This window comes from Giraffa tippelskirchi, chromosome 1, assembly GCF_054371585.1.
Source record: "Giraffa tippelskirchi isolate mGirTip1 chromosome 1, T2T-mGirTip1v1.2.pri, whole genome shotgun sequence".
In the NCBI taxonomy this organism is placed as follows: domain Eukaryota; kingdom Metazoa; phylum Chordata; class Mammalia; order Artiodactyla; family Giraffidae; genus Giraffa; species Giraffa tippelskirchi.
The window spans coordinates 223,911,987-223,927,682 of record NC_137275.1 but is presented as its reverse complement, the minus strand read 5'-3'; the positions used below and the strand labels follow the sequence as shown (position 1 = coordinate 223,927,682).

Below are 15,696 nucleotides of genomic sequence, written 5' to 3'. Positions count from 1 at the left end.
CTGGCTTCAATCCCAGGGTTAGAAAGGTCCCCTGGAGAAGGAAATAGTAACCCACTCCAGTACTCTTGCCTGGAAAGTCCCGTGGATGGAGGAACCTGGTAGGCTACAGTCCATGGGGTTGCAAAGAGTCAGACACGACTGAGCGACTTCACTTTCACTTCATTACTGCGTTAAACAAATCGAAGACTATTATTTTAATCAATCAATCAATCAATTAATTTAAATATTTATTGAACACCAATCACAGTTCAGAGAAGAGTCTGTCTCAATTGGTTATTCATTCGTTCATAAACATTTCTTAAGTGAATGTGCTGAGGATTTGAAAAGAGACTTTCCCTTACTCAGGAGCGCATGGACAATGGGTGAGCATGTACATAGGGTGTGATGGGGGTGCAATGACAGGGCATTTATGAGCACGAGGGCGACACGACAGTGCGCTGAGTTTCACTTGAGAGATGATGAAGACTCCCTGGAGCTGACCCACCGAGGGCCCGGCTGGAAGTTCGTGTGGTCACGCTTTGGCGGTCCTGGCGGCGGAGCTCTGTGGCGGTCTTGGGTGTGGAGTCTGCGGCCTGGGGCACGGCGGCCCTGTGAGGCCTTCCCCAGTGGCTCAGTGGTAAAGAATCTGCCTGCAAGGCAGGAGATGCAGGTTCGATCCCCGCGTTGGGAAGATCCTCTGGAAAAGGAAATGGCAACCCAATCCAGTATTCTTGTCTGGGAAATCCCATGGACAGAGGGTCCTGCTGTCCACGGGGTCACGAAGAGTTGGACATGACTGAGCGACTGAAACACGCCCACAGCTGCGCTGCACTGGGCCGGGTTCACGGTCCCTATTACCGTCTCCCAGCCAGCAGGCAGCATGGACGGCTGTGGACTCGGAGGAGACTAGGGGCCCGCGGTCCAGGCTTCTCAGGGTTACGCTGACCTCGCACACGTGGTATCTTCTCAGTGAATGAGTGATGAGTGAATGAACAAACTAGACTAACCCGTTGGTTTTTTTGTTGGTTTTTTTCCTTTTCTCTGTGCCGTGTGGCTTGCGGGGTCTTGGTTTCTCATGGAACCCGGGCCCACAGCAGTGAAAGTACCGAGTCCTAACCACTGGGCTGCCAGGGAATTCCCTTAATACACTGTTTTTGTTGATTGCTTTTGTCCCTGTTTGGAAACAACATCGTTCTCTGGGCAGGAAGTCAAATCGACTTTACCAAGCCTGGAAACCAGTAGTAGAACTCGGTCTGTTGCATACTCAGCGCCCTGCCTGCTGTGGATCTTGGCCAGGACTTGTTTCTAGCCAGGCGTGTGTACACGGAGATGCAGACTCACAAAGGTGACGTGCCCGCCTCGATACCAGCGCACCGGGCTGAGCGTTCCATGGCTGGTGCCCACGTTTGTACGCATAGATTCCCCAAGTGCCTAGACTGGAGTTTGGGGCCCTTTCTTGATCTGATCCGCTTAATTAATTTATTCAGAAAATATTTCTCAAGCAGTTGTTATGTGCGGTACTGGCCTAGGTTCCTGAGAACAGAGTGGTGATCCAGACAGACAGGTGGGGCTTGCATTCTGGGAGCGGTGATGGGGATCGGATACTTGGAAATACAGGTCTGTGAATACAGTTTGGGGAAAGAGCTCAGAGAAGAAGAAAGGGTGCTGTGAGAGTGAGCGCAGCGGCACTGGGTCTGTAACTAGAGGTCTGTGGCAGGGAAGGTAGCGTTTGCGATGAGATCTGGGGGTGGGTAGGCCTTAACCAGGGGAAAGAGTGGAGAGTCTTGAAGGAGAGGGAGTGCGCAGGTCTTGGGTGGTCCCACATGCCTAGGGGGCTCCTTCTCGTCTTGCAGGGTCTTGAGGCCACGCTAGAGATTTTGGTCTTTATCCTGAGATCCCATGGAAAACAGTCATGAGTTTTAAGCCACTGACACAATCAGGGCTTTGTTTTTTTTTTTTTTTTTAAAGATCACTCTGGAGGCTGAGTGGGGAATGTTCTGTGCGGGGAGCCGGGGTGGAGGCAGGGAGGCGAGTTAGGAGGTGAGTCCAGTAGTCGAGGGGAGAGATTCGTGATGAGCTCTTGGCGGGGATTGGGTGGACGTTGGGGAAGCGGAGTCCACAGGGCTGGGTAAGGGGTGGGCAGGACGACGTCAAGGAAGCCTCCCAGGGCAGAGTTTCTCCTTAAGGGTATTCACAGTGAGTCCACTGCTCCAGCTTTCTCTCCATCAGGCCTCATCCCGGATGGCGCACAGATACTAAACATGTCCTGCTCCTGGCGCTCTGGCTTTGCCCTGGCGGAACTCCTCTGCTTCCGGTTCACTCCTGGCCCCGATGACTCTCCTGTCGCCTCCCTGCCATAGAGGCTCAGGCTGAGCTCCATGGCTGCCTGCGGGCCAGACCGCAGCCTCATCGCAGACTCCGCTGGCTATAGTGATGACCCCACGTGTGTGGCGCTGCACAGTTGACAAGATGCTTTCAGGTTCATTTACCTTCCATCATTATCCTGGGAGCTGGGCAGCTTTCTCGGAAAAACCTCCTTTTTGCCGAGGAGGGGAGTTCAGGTCTGGAGACGGGGGGAGCACAGCAAAGCCGTTTGGAAAGACCAGAGCTGGGATTAGGACTCGAGCCCCTGACCTGTAGCCCAGCACTAGGTTTCAGGTACTTTATTTTCCTGTGTGTGATTCTCTCTTCTCCAGCGTGACTGTAGACCTTGTGAGGCCCAGAGTCTGTTCCCCTGCCTGAGGGGAGGAGGGGCCCGTGGAAAGGGCAGGGGCCCTGGGCTGGCCCGGCCAGCGGCTGGGTCTTTGGCTTCTGAGTCTTGGCTTCTCCGCTGTTCCTGCTTCCTGGGGCCTTTGTGCGGATGGCCCGCCGCAGCTCTGCGCCATGTTCTCCACGCACCTGCGGAGGGTGCCTGTCCTGACCCTGAACTGCCCAGCATCTGTTACAGGAAGAGCCCTTGCCTTTCCTAAAGAACCATAACTAGGAGAGAAAGAATCAAGAGGAAGTGCTGAGGGTTGAAAAGGATAGCGAGGGTGGTGCTCCCAGAAAGCTTCTTCTCGTACTGGGTGGAAAGCTGGGTTAGATCCACTTCTCTAAGCCCTTTCTGTCCTTCGGTCTTGCTGTCTGTCTCATCTCTGGCCCCAGGTTCCGTAAAGAGAGGTTTCTATAAAGAAAGAAGGAGAGAACTAACATTTTTTTAAAGAGTGTATTTTTGATTGGAAGATCATTGCTTTACAGTGTTGTGTTGGGTTCTGCTGTACGGCAGCGTGAATCAGCTATAACTTTACATATAACCCCTCCCTCTTGAGCTTGCCTCCTTCCTTCCAAGAACTAACATTTATTGAGGTCCTACTTTGGCCCAGATCCTAGGCCTGGCACTTGACATGCTTTACCGCATCTGATTTTGTAACAGCTGTTTGAAGCAGCCGGTGTTCCCGTTTGAGCGAAGAGCAAACTGAGGCTCAGTGGATGGGAGGACCTGCCCGGTTCTTCTGACAACAGAACCGGGGCTGGCTGCCTCTGGAGCTCGCTCCGCCTTGCTGTGGAGCAAACATATATGTTTGTTGGCTTTCTGTTATTATATTTCTCAGTTACAATAAGGGGACATGAAGAACAAAAGCAGACATATTGTCGGGAGTAAATTTTATCTCTGTGGCTTTAAAACACAAACAAAAATAATAATTCCATTAGTAGGGGAAAATTGCACCATACTGCCGAGTATAAATTTTATTGCTACATAACTGTAAAATACAAAGATGATAAATGAAAAGTTGGAACATTTATTATTGGGAATACGTTTTAGTGGTATAACTAAAACGCAACCGAATTGAATAATGCCAGTACTGGTTAAAAATTGTAGTCAGCCTCTTGACCATGTATATGATTCAGACTGCAAAACACAGACGTTTGATCAGGGCTGTATTTGCATTTGCTGGCTGAGGGGGAAGGGGGAGTGCAGGGTGGAGGATAGGGTAGTGGAGCGAGCATTTTCTAGAGAAGTTCCTATAAAACCGAAGGGGTAGAACGTTTGTGGTAGTCAGTGGAAGTTCGGGACTGGAAAAATCCTGTGTTCAAGGCTCGGAAGGGGAAAGCTTTTAAAACAGCAGTCTTTCAGCCAGCCATATATGATGCCTCTTGAGGAGTGATAGAAATGACTGTGAATCATTGTGAATTACAGACAGTCCTGATCAGGAAATGATTGGGGGGGAATGGGGGTCTGAGGACGTCTCACGGCATTAATCGGGAGGTGGCTGTGGTGGCCTTAGTCCCAGCTCGAGAGGATCTGTTCTCAGCTCGTACACCCACCGAGGGGGCAGCGAGGCCTCCCTTAGCCGCTCAGCAGGGGCCAGCACCGTGGTCCTCGGGGACACGGCCTAGCAGGCAGCACTCAGCTCAGAGAGGAGCGGCACGCGTGTTAGCACATTAGTTCTAAGAGGTGATCATCTCATGTTCCAAACGAGGAAACCGAGGTGTAAGAGGTAATTTACCCAGAGTCGCACTGAGGACGTAATAGTCAAAATTTGGAAGCAGATCTGTTCAGCCCCAAAGCCCCTGTTCTTTCTTTGCAGTTGTTCACATTGAATTCCATTAAAATGATATCATGACACGAGGGGCCTTCTGAAGGCCTGTTGGTAAAAGGAAACAAGATATGAATAAAGTCTTTATTTGTAGGCGACTTGTGTCTGAGACTTGGACAGCAAGTATGGCCCTCTTGCCTTTCCATTGTTCTCAGTCAAAAACGCACATGGCCTGTACATGTGAGTGTCTGATCACGTGGCTCCTGGTTGGAAAAATGTTATATACCCTTAAAGTAGGGCATGGGAGGCTGGTGATGAATAGATTTATTCTTTTGCCGTTTTTCTGAAAAATGAGCTTTAGGTGGAGCCGTTTCCTTTATTATTCTGCCTTCCGGAAACCCGCAGTCACTTTAGAAGTCTGATGAGAACGGCTCTGAGTCTGCGTCTCACCAGTTCACATCTGACCCTGTTTTTCTCTGTTGAGAACCAAAAGGAAAGGCCACCAGTGGCGGTGGCCCCGTGTCTGGTTTTGGAGTGCCGGCCCCGCCGCCGCTGTCAGGCGGAGCGGGAGCCCCGTGACGCCCAGCGGCACGAGCTCCAGCCTTGGTGCTGGAGGCAGCGGGGGGCGCGGGGAGCGGTAACCCCCGCCCCTCGGGCCCTCAGTCGCCACTGGTGCTCACAGAATGGGCATGCTGGGTTTGAGACGCTTTCCCTCCGGTGGCCGACCTTTCCTCTCAGGTTTATTTTCTTTGCTTCCTGATCCCTTTTCTTTCTTTCTTTCTGTTCTTTTTGTGGCTGCACCATGCAGCATGTTCGCCCCCTGACCAGGGTTTGCACCTGTGGCCCCTGCAGAGGCAGTGCCGTGTCTTTACCACTGGACCGCCGCGTGAGTCCCCTGCAGCCCGCTCCTCGCCCACGGGCTTGTCACACCCGCTTTCTGCCTTTCCTGCCAGTGGTGGAGGTGTGCTTTTTCGGAAGTTTTGTGGTGGGGAATTTGGCAGTAGCTGTCTGATGTCTTGAAAATGTGCTTATCCTTTAACTTAGTAATTCTGTTTTTAGAAATTGACCCTACGGAAATCACTGGATAGTATACAAACCATATATATGCATATATATATATATGTATATACGTATATACACATACACAGATACCACGTATACGTGTTTTAATTGAAATATAGTTGGCATGTAACATTGTGTAGGTCGAAGGTGTACTGCATGATTGATTTAATACATTTATGTATTACATTATTTCTGCTTGTGAATTACAAATATTTAAAAAAAAAAACAAGCTCAGCAGAGGTCTCTGGGAGGAGGGACCAGCAGATACTCTTTGTCTCTTTGGAGCAACTGGAATCACCCTCTGACCATCACTCTTGTGCATTTTACACCTTTGCCTCCTTTCACAGCAAAGCAGTTGAGAGCCTTGCTGGAGGGGGCGGCTCTGAAGTCCAGCGGGTGAAGGAAGATGCTCAGAAGAAGATCCGACAGGTCGAAGATGTCCTAACCAAGAGGATACACCTCTTAGAAGAGGCAAGTCTGCAAGCCCTGAGGAGACTGTTTCTCACAGTGGGTTCATAACAGAGGGGGCAGAATTTTGTTCCTTTTTCCTGTAACCTGTCAGGGTGTCAACAGAAGCAAGAGCCCCCTTACTGAGTGCCTCTTGGTCTCCAGCCCTGTTCTGGGCGCTGTGCATATGGAGTCGTACCCTTATACCCTGCACGCTGCCCTTTACTGTCTGTATCCTCTATATGAGGACATGGACACAGAAGGACAGAGAAACACTAACTAGTCCAAGTTTAGTCCCCGTTTAGTCGCTAAGTGGTGTCCCTCTCTTTAGGCTGCCAGGCTCCTCTGTCCATGGGATTTCCCAGGTAAGAATACTGGAGTGGGTTGTCATTTTTTCCCACTCCATAGGATCTTCCCGACCCCGGAATCAAACCCGCGTCTCTTGTGTCTCCTGCACTGGCAGGTGGATTCTTGACCACTGAGCCACCAGGGAAGCCCATTTAAACTTAGAGCTGCTGCTTCTGAAGCCTGTGTCCCACCCTGTCACACCACCCTTCTTCTTGTCTAGTTCAGTCTCTCTGCAGGAGAGGAAGCTGAGGCCCAGCGAGGGAAAGGCTCACCTGACACAGCCCAGCCCGGAGCTGGGCTTCCCGACTCGCGTGGCCGCGCGGCCCTGGTCCCCAGAGTCCAGCCTCCATCCTGCCCGTGCTCCCTGACCGCCTCTTCTCAGGGAGCCACTCGGGGAGCCCCTCCTCCCGCTGATTCTCAGCCAGGTGCTCCCCGGGACTGGTGGGAGGCAGGAAGCTTCTTGGCCAAAATATATTGTCTCTTAGGTGTTACAGAGTTTTCCTCCATATTAAGCTAGTACTGAGGAATAATAGCACTTCCTTCATTCTTGATCTTAGAGGTCTGTCGTTTCATCTCCTTTGTCTACCTGTAACCTTGATTCTTCTGAGCAGGTAAGAGGAGAGATGACACCACGGAGCACTCTGGATGTGAGAAGCAGACCCTCTTGTACTGTGCGTTATGGTTGATAATGGTCTTTCCCGTTCTTCCTGTTCAGCAGCCCCAGGGGGGTGTATAGGTCCAAAATACAGATGAGGAGCCTGGCTCTGAAAGGGCGGGGAACCTTGTCTGGACCATAAGCAGCTGAGCTGAAAGCAAAAGGAGAGTCTTCGGAGCACAGATTCTGCACTTTAGTTAAAATGTAATTCTGAGACTTTAGGAAACTTAATCTCTTGGGTTGGTCATCTTACGCTTCCCGGTTCGGTGCTTCCCTGTGCTTTAGGGCAACAGCATGACCGACATACGGGCTTGAATTCCTGCCCCATCACTAGTTTCTCACCTTGGAGAAGACATTTGCCCCTTGAGCCCCAGCTGCCTCGTCTGTGAAATGAGGCCGAAGGTGCCTTCCCTGCCGTAATTGTAATAACTGCAGTGAACTAGCGATTTATGGGGGACTTGCCATGTCTGAGACACCGTATGTCACAGCTAAGAAGGGTTTCTTAGCCTTTTCATACATGGGTTCACCCCTTCAGTAAGCGTATGAGGTAATTGTCCCTCTTTAAAAACACAGCCTGGTGGCGCGGGTGCAGAGGGAGTGCCGGGTGGTCTGACTGCAGAGCTGCGGTGCTGAGCGGCCCTGGTCTGTCGCTGAGGATATAACTCCCGAGAGTTGAGTGAGGATCAAAGATAATATAAATAAAGCTCCTTGCTCAAAGCCTGGCATCAGTAGGCACTCAGCAAATAATAGATTTTGCTGTTTTTTGTCTCAGAATATTGGTAAGTTTTCCCCAGCTGTCATCGAGATCGCCAGCCTCTCACCCTCTTGGGAGGACGGCGGTGGAGGATGCACTCTGGGGGGAGGGGGCAGGGAGGGGGGCCAGCATTTTGGGGGCTTCCTGTGGTGCAGCAGGCATGTGACAGAGACTCCCAGCAACTCTGGAGAGATGGTGGTTCTTTGTTTTCTGGTTTTGTGTTTTAATTGTTTGTCTGGCCGCACCGGGTCCCAGTTGAGGCATGTGGGCTCTAGCTCCCTGACCGGGGATCGAACCCTCGCCCCTGCATTGGCAGCTCGCAGTCTTAGCCATTGGACCGCCAGGGAGGTCCCTACCCCTGTCTTATAGGTTGGGAAACGGTGTCAGGCAGGTTAAGGGGCTACGCGAGGTCACCCAGCGAGTCAGTGGGAGAGCTGGGTTTTGAACCCAGTTCGATCTGAGTTTCATCTTTGTGGCGCCGTCTGAGGCTGCTGGCATGAGGGCTCGGAGATTCAGACCCACTCTCAGGTCACGTTCCTGAGCATCAGGACCTCTCCCCCTGGCACAGACGCTGCCCACGCGATCTAGACAGTTTCCCTCCTGGCTTCTCTGAGCTCTCAGGAAGAACATAGTTTTTTTTACCACCTAAACCACCTTGGAGGTTTAGAAAATGTACTTTCGAGTCGTGTAGTCATTATCTTACAAAAAAAAAAGTGAGGGGGCAGTGGGGTGTGGGATGAATGTGTATGGAGATGATGGTGACTCTTAGGAATTTATGTATGTTTAGGTATTGAGAAGCACATTTCTCTTCATACTCATTGAAGCTGTAAATATTGATCCAATTTTTCAAAACCCCAAATATGGTTCTTGTAGAGTCTTTTCCATTGGAAATGCCTATTACTCTTCAGCATATAAGAGGGGGAAAATGGCTGGTGAATGTATTTATTACTGATTCTCCCCATGTGTAGTACAATTCAGGGAGGGGAAATGTGCCGGAGAGAAAGTCATAAATATTTATATTTTAATCCAATTTCCTTTCAAAATGTTCCCAATTGTATTGAAAAATTGCATCAAATGCATTTAATTTAACTCTAGGATGTAAAAGCCGCCCAAGCAGAACTGGAAAAGGCCTTTGCTGGGACAGAAGCAGAGAAGGCTCTGCGACTGAGCTTGGAAAACAAGCTTTCAGAGATGAAGATGCGCGAGGGGGACCTGGAGACGGCTGTGGTCCTGGAAGAGAAGGACAGGTGGGCCCGCACCCCTGTGAGGCTCTGACGTCCGTTTATCTGGCAGCATGATCCACTAAAGGGCCTCCCAGCTGGCCCTAGCGGTGAAGAACCCACCTGCCAGTGCAGGAGACATGAAACATGGGCTCCATCCTTGGGTTGGGAAGACCCCCCTGGAGAAGGAAATGGCAACCGACTCCAGTATTCTTGCCTGGAGATTCCCCGTGGACAGAGGAGCCTGGTGGGCTGCAGTCCATCGGGTCACAAAGAGTTGGGCACGACTGCAGTGTCTTAGCATAGCATGACATGATCCAAAACAAGGGAAGGAGTTATCCCCTTCCTATCCTTGTTCCCTTCTTTTTCTACTTGGTCCCCGTAGTGAGAAAACTAGGGATAAAATCAGGATGAAAGGAAAAGGAATAGGGCAGTGATATGAGGACAGAGGATTAGTAGGCAGAAATTCATGCTGAAAAGTTCTGCTCGTACTAAATTTAGCATTCAGGTTTTGGCCATAAGCTTCCTGGTAGCCAAAGGAAAAATGGAAAAACAGTCTTGGAGGGCATAGACATGTTGCTCACAAGATGAAACAGGCTAGTAACTCAGGAGACGTCTGCACGTGCCACCCTCCCTGGAGCCGGCTCTGGGTCTCTGCCGCTCTGGAGGGGCCCTCCCTGCGGTGGGACTCTCCTGGGGCTAGAATCAGTGTGTCCCCTCCCTGAGGGCGGGCCTGCCCAGGAAGCTCAACTGAGGTCCGAGCTGAGTTCCAAAGCACAGAACTGGATGAACAGGGGTCTGTGCTCATGTCCTGGTGAGGTGGATCCAGATCTGTCACGTGACCGGCCGCAGCTGAGCAGAGCCCTCCCTGGGAGGACCTGGCTTGTGTCCTGTGCTCCCACCACCCTTTTCAAAGGTAGGTGATCTAGCCGCTTGATTTCCTTCAATCTGGCCTTACATCTAGTCTGTGTCTCTAAGGCAGTGGGCCTGGAGGAGCCCTGCAGGTCAAATACAGCCCACAGACACTTATTTTTGGCCTACACAGTATTTTGAGAGCTTTCAACTTGTTGCTAACATTAGGAAGAAAAAATCTAATTTCATGTGAAAGTCTAGATTTCCAGTTTCTCTTAAAAACTTGCAAGGCGTGGCAACGAAACCGTGCACCCCTGAGCGGGACCTAGATGCAGGGCCTGGAACCCAGCCAAAACCTAGACTGGGATCTGAACTCAGCCTCTTTCAATTAGAATCACTCACCTGGTGTCTGGACTTACTGAGGCTCAGGTTCTTTGTGTCTCAGCTCAGAAGGGATTCAGCGAGAGGCAAAGTGATAGGCAAGAAGTAGATTTATTAATATAAGACGCTTGCGAGAGATGAAAGTGGTCAGGCAAGAGGACTCTGTCCCGAGGAATAAGTGGGCTACAGTTTTATAATCAAAAGAAAGTTGGAGGTGGGGGAGGGGAAAGATCGCTTTCTTCCTCATTCTTCGAGTAAATGTCAGGCTTACATCGCTAGCTCCTCCTTTGTATTGGGGAGGAGAGTGTCTGACCCTGTAAGGTCAAACAAGGACTGTCATCACTGATTATTCAAATCAGCATGAGGGTGGTGACATGTTTTTTTCTTTCATTTAATGACCTGGGGCATATTTCATGCTTTGATTTAGTTAAGCGGGCCTGTTTCATTCCACAGTGTTTCAGCAGCTTTCTTGAGCCACTGTCAGCTGCAGTGGTCTCCTGAAGTTCCCTAGGTTTGCTCTCTGTATTTCCTGGTGGCTCAGTCAGTAAAGAATTCGCCTGTAATGTGGGGGATCTGGATTTGATCCTTGGGTTGGGAAGGTCCCTTAGAGGAGAACGTGGCAACCCACTCGAGTGTTCTCGCCTGGAGAATCCCCGTGGACAGAGGAGCCTGGTGGGCTACGGTCGCAAGGAGTCGGACACGACTGAGCGACTATGCGCAGTGCAGCACGTGATCCCTGCCGGGACCTCTGCAGCTGCCTGTGTGGTCACCCTGCTCTGTCCTAGCAGCAGGGCTGGGCCAAGGCCTTGCTGGACCGCGGCTGCTCCCTTAGTGGAGCAGGTGCTCCGGGTTGGCCACAGTCCGCTCATTTTCCATCCCAGCCTGGAACTTGCTTTAAACTGGAAACTGAAGTCTCTCAGTTGTATCCGACTCTCTGTGACCCCATGGACTGTAGCCTACCAGCCTCCTCTGTCCAAGGGCTTCTCCAGGCAAGAATACTGGAGTGGGTTGCCATTTCCTTCTCCAGGGGATCTTCCCGACCCAGGGATTGAACCCGCGTCTCCCACATTGTAGGCAGATGCTTTACTGTCTGAGCCACCAGGGAAGTCCTCTTAAGGTAACTAAAACAAATCAATTTTATTGAAGTATGAGTTACACGCAGCACAACAAATCCATTTTCAGTACAGTTTGATGCCTTTTTGCCTCTCCAGTGGACTGTGTGATGATTTCAGAGTTGAACCCCTAGAGAGTAGTCTTACTCTTTTTTCCAAGTTTTTGGGGGACATTGCCCCCCATCTGCCCGGTTCCCGTTATACTCAGTTATTTTAGTCCTTTTGGAGTGCCATAACAAAGCACCACAGGTTGGGCAGCTTATGAGCAATAGAAGCTCGCTCCTTACAGTTCTGGAGGCTGGAGTCCGAGAGCCAGGTGCCAGCGTGGTTGGACCAGGCTCCGCGTCTGGGTCTCGGGCTTCTCATTGTGCCCTCCCAGCCCCCGGCCTACGGGGTCTTTCTGCAGCTCCATTCACGCTGCTACTCACGAGGCTCAAACCGCACGACTTTCTCTCTTTCCAAGGCCCCACCTCCTAATCCCATCGCCTTTGAGGGTTAGGATTTCAGTACAGGACTTGTATAGGTGGACATGAAGTTTCAGATACTCCAATCTGCATTGCTAGGTGCTTCAGCTGCGTTTAGCTCACGCTTCACCTTTCCCTCCGGCACTCAGGAAGCTCTGAGACTTCCAGGCCGTTGCTTGCTCTTTCTGTCCTACCGAGGGGCTTTCTAGGCTTAGCTGGAAAGACTCTTCTGAGGGTCCTCTAACAAATGCTAATTGCTGAAAGTTTTTTTTTTAAAGTAATCATAGCCACTGTTGTTTGTCGAGGTCTGCCGTGTGCCTGGAGTCACGGAGCATTTTAAATAGCTTATCTTCATTTCACAGAAGCGAGTTGTCCCCACTTTATAACTGAGGAAATGCAGACTGTAAGGTTAAATAGCTTGGCTGAGGCCAGGGAGCAGTTCATACGGGGTAAGGGGTAATTCGGTGACCCAGGGAGGGATGTGCTCAGCTCTACCTGAGGGGCCTGGCTGACCGTGGCCGGTGAACGGGTGGGCGCCCATCAGGTGGGGTGGGAGCAGAGCTGTGAGGGGATCTGGGTAGACGGAGTGCTGTGGGCTGGGGCCTCGAGCCCTGGAGAGGCCCCGGGCGGAGAGGGCGGCCGCTTCCCGCGAGAGGGGACGGCAGCCGTCAGCAGGGCTGCCGACCGCCTTGGCCCTTAAGCCGAGGCCTTGAGTGCCGTGCTGAGGAGATGGACCTTCATTCACCCTGGCAGCCGGTCTGTCTTACAGGTTGCCCCGAGAAGCCTTGGAGAGACGCGCTCTGTTCTCACGCTCACTGCAGCAGTTCTGCTTTAGTCTCTTTAGTGTCTTAGTCTCACTGCCACGTTTCCTTGGGAGAGAGATTTCTTGGTTTCCTCTGCGCACTGCCTTCCAATTCATAATCCATGGCCGTCACTAGTGGGGCTGATGAAAGTCTTTGAGCAGGAGGGGGACTTGATCTGGCCATGGTCTGGGTGCTCAGGGGGTGGATTGGCATGTGACTGGGCTGGAGGCAAGGGGACCGCTGAGGTCACGTGAATTCTGGCCCTTAATCTCCCACCTGCAAAATGCAACTCTTCAGTCCTGGGACATGTCTCCTTTGAAGGTGTCTGGCCCCGTTTCCTACCTCCTCCTGCTCCACTGAGCTACAGGAACAGCTTAGAATTAATATTTAAATTGTGTTCTCTTTCAGACTGATTGAGGAGTTGAAGCTGTCTTTGAAGAGCCAAGACGCTTTAATTCAGTGCCTTAAAGAAGAGAAATCTCAGATGGCATCTCCTGATGAAGCCGTGTCATCTGGAGAACTCCAAGGACTTTCTGCTTCTCGGAGGGGAGACAGGGAGGGAGAGGCTGAGGTGAGGCCTGGACAGGGCTCGGGTGGGGCTTTAATTACCCGAGCAGACCCCCCGGTGGAAATGAGTGCATACTCAGTCCCCACAGGTCACACACACCGGCCTTCAAAATACCAGTCCCTGTTGTCAGCTGAGGAATTAGCAGAAAACCCCTTTGCCAGCGGCCCTGGCAGTTTTTTTCTTTCCTGCCTCGGGTGTTTGTAGAGTTTGTTAAAAATACAGTTCATAGCTGTGCCTCTGTTTTACCACGTGTTAATATGCTGTTGCCTGGGAACTTTGTTTTCATCCATCGGGTTTTTTGTAGGATGGTGTCGTGGTACGTACCTGTTTTGTCGCTGGGGTCAGAGGCGGGCTTGAGGCCAGCTCTGGCCTGAAGCTTCAGAGGCGGTGGGGAATGGAAGTAACTTGCGTCGGGCCTGGCGGCACTTGAACGGGGTCAGCGTTCCACCTTAGTTAGTCTTGGCACCTTGCGAGCTGGAGCGCATGGTCCCCTTGTTGACCGCTCAGAGAGTCGTTCTGTTCTCCCCGGCTCCAAGAGGTGGGTGGGTCACTGGTTCAGACCCCGCAGCCCCTGGGCCCCCCGCCCTCTGCCCGGGGCTCCCACAGCCAGCTGTTTTAAAGCACGTGGGCAGGCCCGGGGGTGCAGGCAGCCCTGGCGGACCCAGGGTGGCTGTGGGTCCATTCATGCCCGGGGACGATCCGAAGTGCACTGAACAGCTCACTTTCTGTGGAGCAGGCTCGTTTTTGTCCCGACCCAGCCATGAACCCTCTAGCCTCCCTGGCTAGTGTTTGGCTGTGATGGGCCTGTGTCTGCTCCTCCTTCTGACCCCTCTCGCTGCCTGGGTGCTGTGCATTAGTGAGTTTTGCCCCATCCTGCAGCTCCTTGGTTCATACTCCACGGGACTGGTGGTCAGCCAGTGTGGGTTACTTGTCTTTATGTTCTTCCCTCGGTGGACTTCAGGTGAGACATAAGGAGTGGATGCTTGTTTTCATGAGATCCTTAGCAGCAGGAAACAGAAAGTAAATGAAGTGCTCATTCTAACTGTTCTGGGGGAGCTCTTGGTTCGTGGGTTCCTTCCGGGCACCCATGAATGCCTTTCCCCAGGCTGCACAGATGGAGCGGGAAAAGGAGAGAAATCGCTTTGAAGAGAGGATCCAGGTATGTTGATACAATTTTTGAAAATATCTTGAGGATGTATCCTTCGGCTTTTTTCTGAGTGCAGCAGGTAATTCTGTGTGACAATAGCTGTCGGTCATTGAGCGCCACTGCTTGCCAGTTAAGCCTTTGGTACGCGAGAGAGGGTTTCATAACCTTGGCGATGACTTAGTGGAGTGGGCAGTCCCATTTTGCAGATGTAACACACGAGGCTCAGGGAGGCGAGGTCCTGTCCCCAGGGTCACAGAGTTGGAAGAGGCGTAGCAAGGATTCGGACCCACCAGTCTAATTGCAGAGCCCCTGTTCCGGGGTCCCCCAGTCACAGCTGCCCACGTCTGTGTCATGCCTGCGTCATGCCTGCAGCAAAGAAAGTGCTTTCATGCCCATCATGTCATTTGGTCCTCACAACAGCCCGGGAGGGAGGCAGTGGTGATTAGAAATGAACTCAGACTCTAAATGTATATATTCAGTCTCCATCAAACCAAATTCTCTGCTAGCTTTTGTAGCATTAAGGAGTGAAATTAACGATCTGTTATTTCCCCCGAATAACCTGGTACGGTTTCCAAGGCTCTGCTGTGACTGAATTCAGGCTCCAGAAGGCACTGGAGTCCTTCCCATGGGAGTAGCTGTCATCATCTTAACTGATTTGATCCCCTTTCTCCACCCATCCCCGTCGCCGTGAGCGGTAACACGGTAACTGGGAACTGATGCTGCAACGCTCAGCGCTACTTGGAAACATTAATCACAGGTTGACAGGAAGAAGATAGAATAACTGTGTTTGAGTGTGCTCTTAAAGATATATTTACAGTGCATTTTGGTTAGAATGCATCAACTTAGTGAATCTGTTTCTAATCTAATTTAGGCGCTTCAGGAAGACCTGAGAGAGAAGGAAAGAGAAATTGCTACGGAAAAGAAGAATAGTTTAAAGAGGGATAAAGCCATTCAGGGTCTAACCATGGCATTAAAGTCGAAGGAAAAAGAGGTATGTCGGATACACCCGAAGTGAGATTTTTCTTTGTGAGCTTCTGTGACTGGCCTATCTTACCCTAAATTTTTAGCTGTAGGTAAAAAGTTGATGAGAGAGCTGAGAGGAGTGTGGAAAGTAGGGGAAGGGTTGTATTGTCCGTTAGAAGTTCTTCTGTAGAGGCTAATCCAGGGATGTCCGGTATGAATCTAATGTGAGTTACAGATGCAATTTAAAATTTTCTAGTAGCCACATTAAAAGAAGTAAAGGAAACAAGTGAAGTTCGAATGTTACCTTTCACCATGTAAGCAGGAAAACAGAAATAATAATGAGGTAGTTACCATTTTTAAACTTGGACGTTTGTCTTTGAAGTCTGAATAGGCTTAGCACATCTCAAGACAGACAGACCACATT

The 15,696-nt window shown here is 51.0% G+C and overlaps 1 protein-coding gene across 32 annotated transcripts in view; it reads left to right on the top strand.

Moving 5' to 3' along the window:
* The window catches only part of CDK5RAP2 (CDK5 regulatory subunit associated protein 2), a 180,182-nt gene that overhangs the window by 34,401 nt on the left and 130,085 nt on the right, over positions 1 to 15,696 (top strand). For 13 of the 32 annotated variants that reach the window (XM_081528247.1, XM_081528278.1, XM_081528238.1 and 10 more), the window contains 5 exons: positions 5,906 to 6,029; positions 8,858 to 9,009; positions 13,003 to 13,165; positions 14,268 to 14,321; positions 15,181 to 15,300. In XM_081528247.1, coding sequence (XP_081384373.1) covers positions 5,906 to 6,029; positions 8,858 to 9,009; positions 13,003 to 13,165; positions 14,268 to 14,321; positions 15,181 to 15,300 — 613 coding nt within the window. Of the gene's footprint in view, positions 1 to 2,428; positions 2,459 to 5,905; positions 6,034 to 8,857; positions 9,899 to 13,002; positions 13,166 to 14,267; positions 14,322 to 15,180; positions 15,301 to 15,696 lie in introns of those variants that run through there. The other 19 variants (XM_081528282.1, XM_081528286.1, XM_081528287.1 and 16 more) reach the window with 5 other exon arrangements.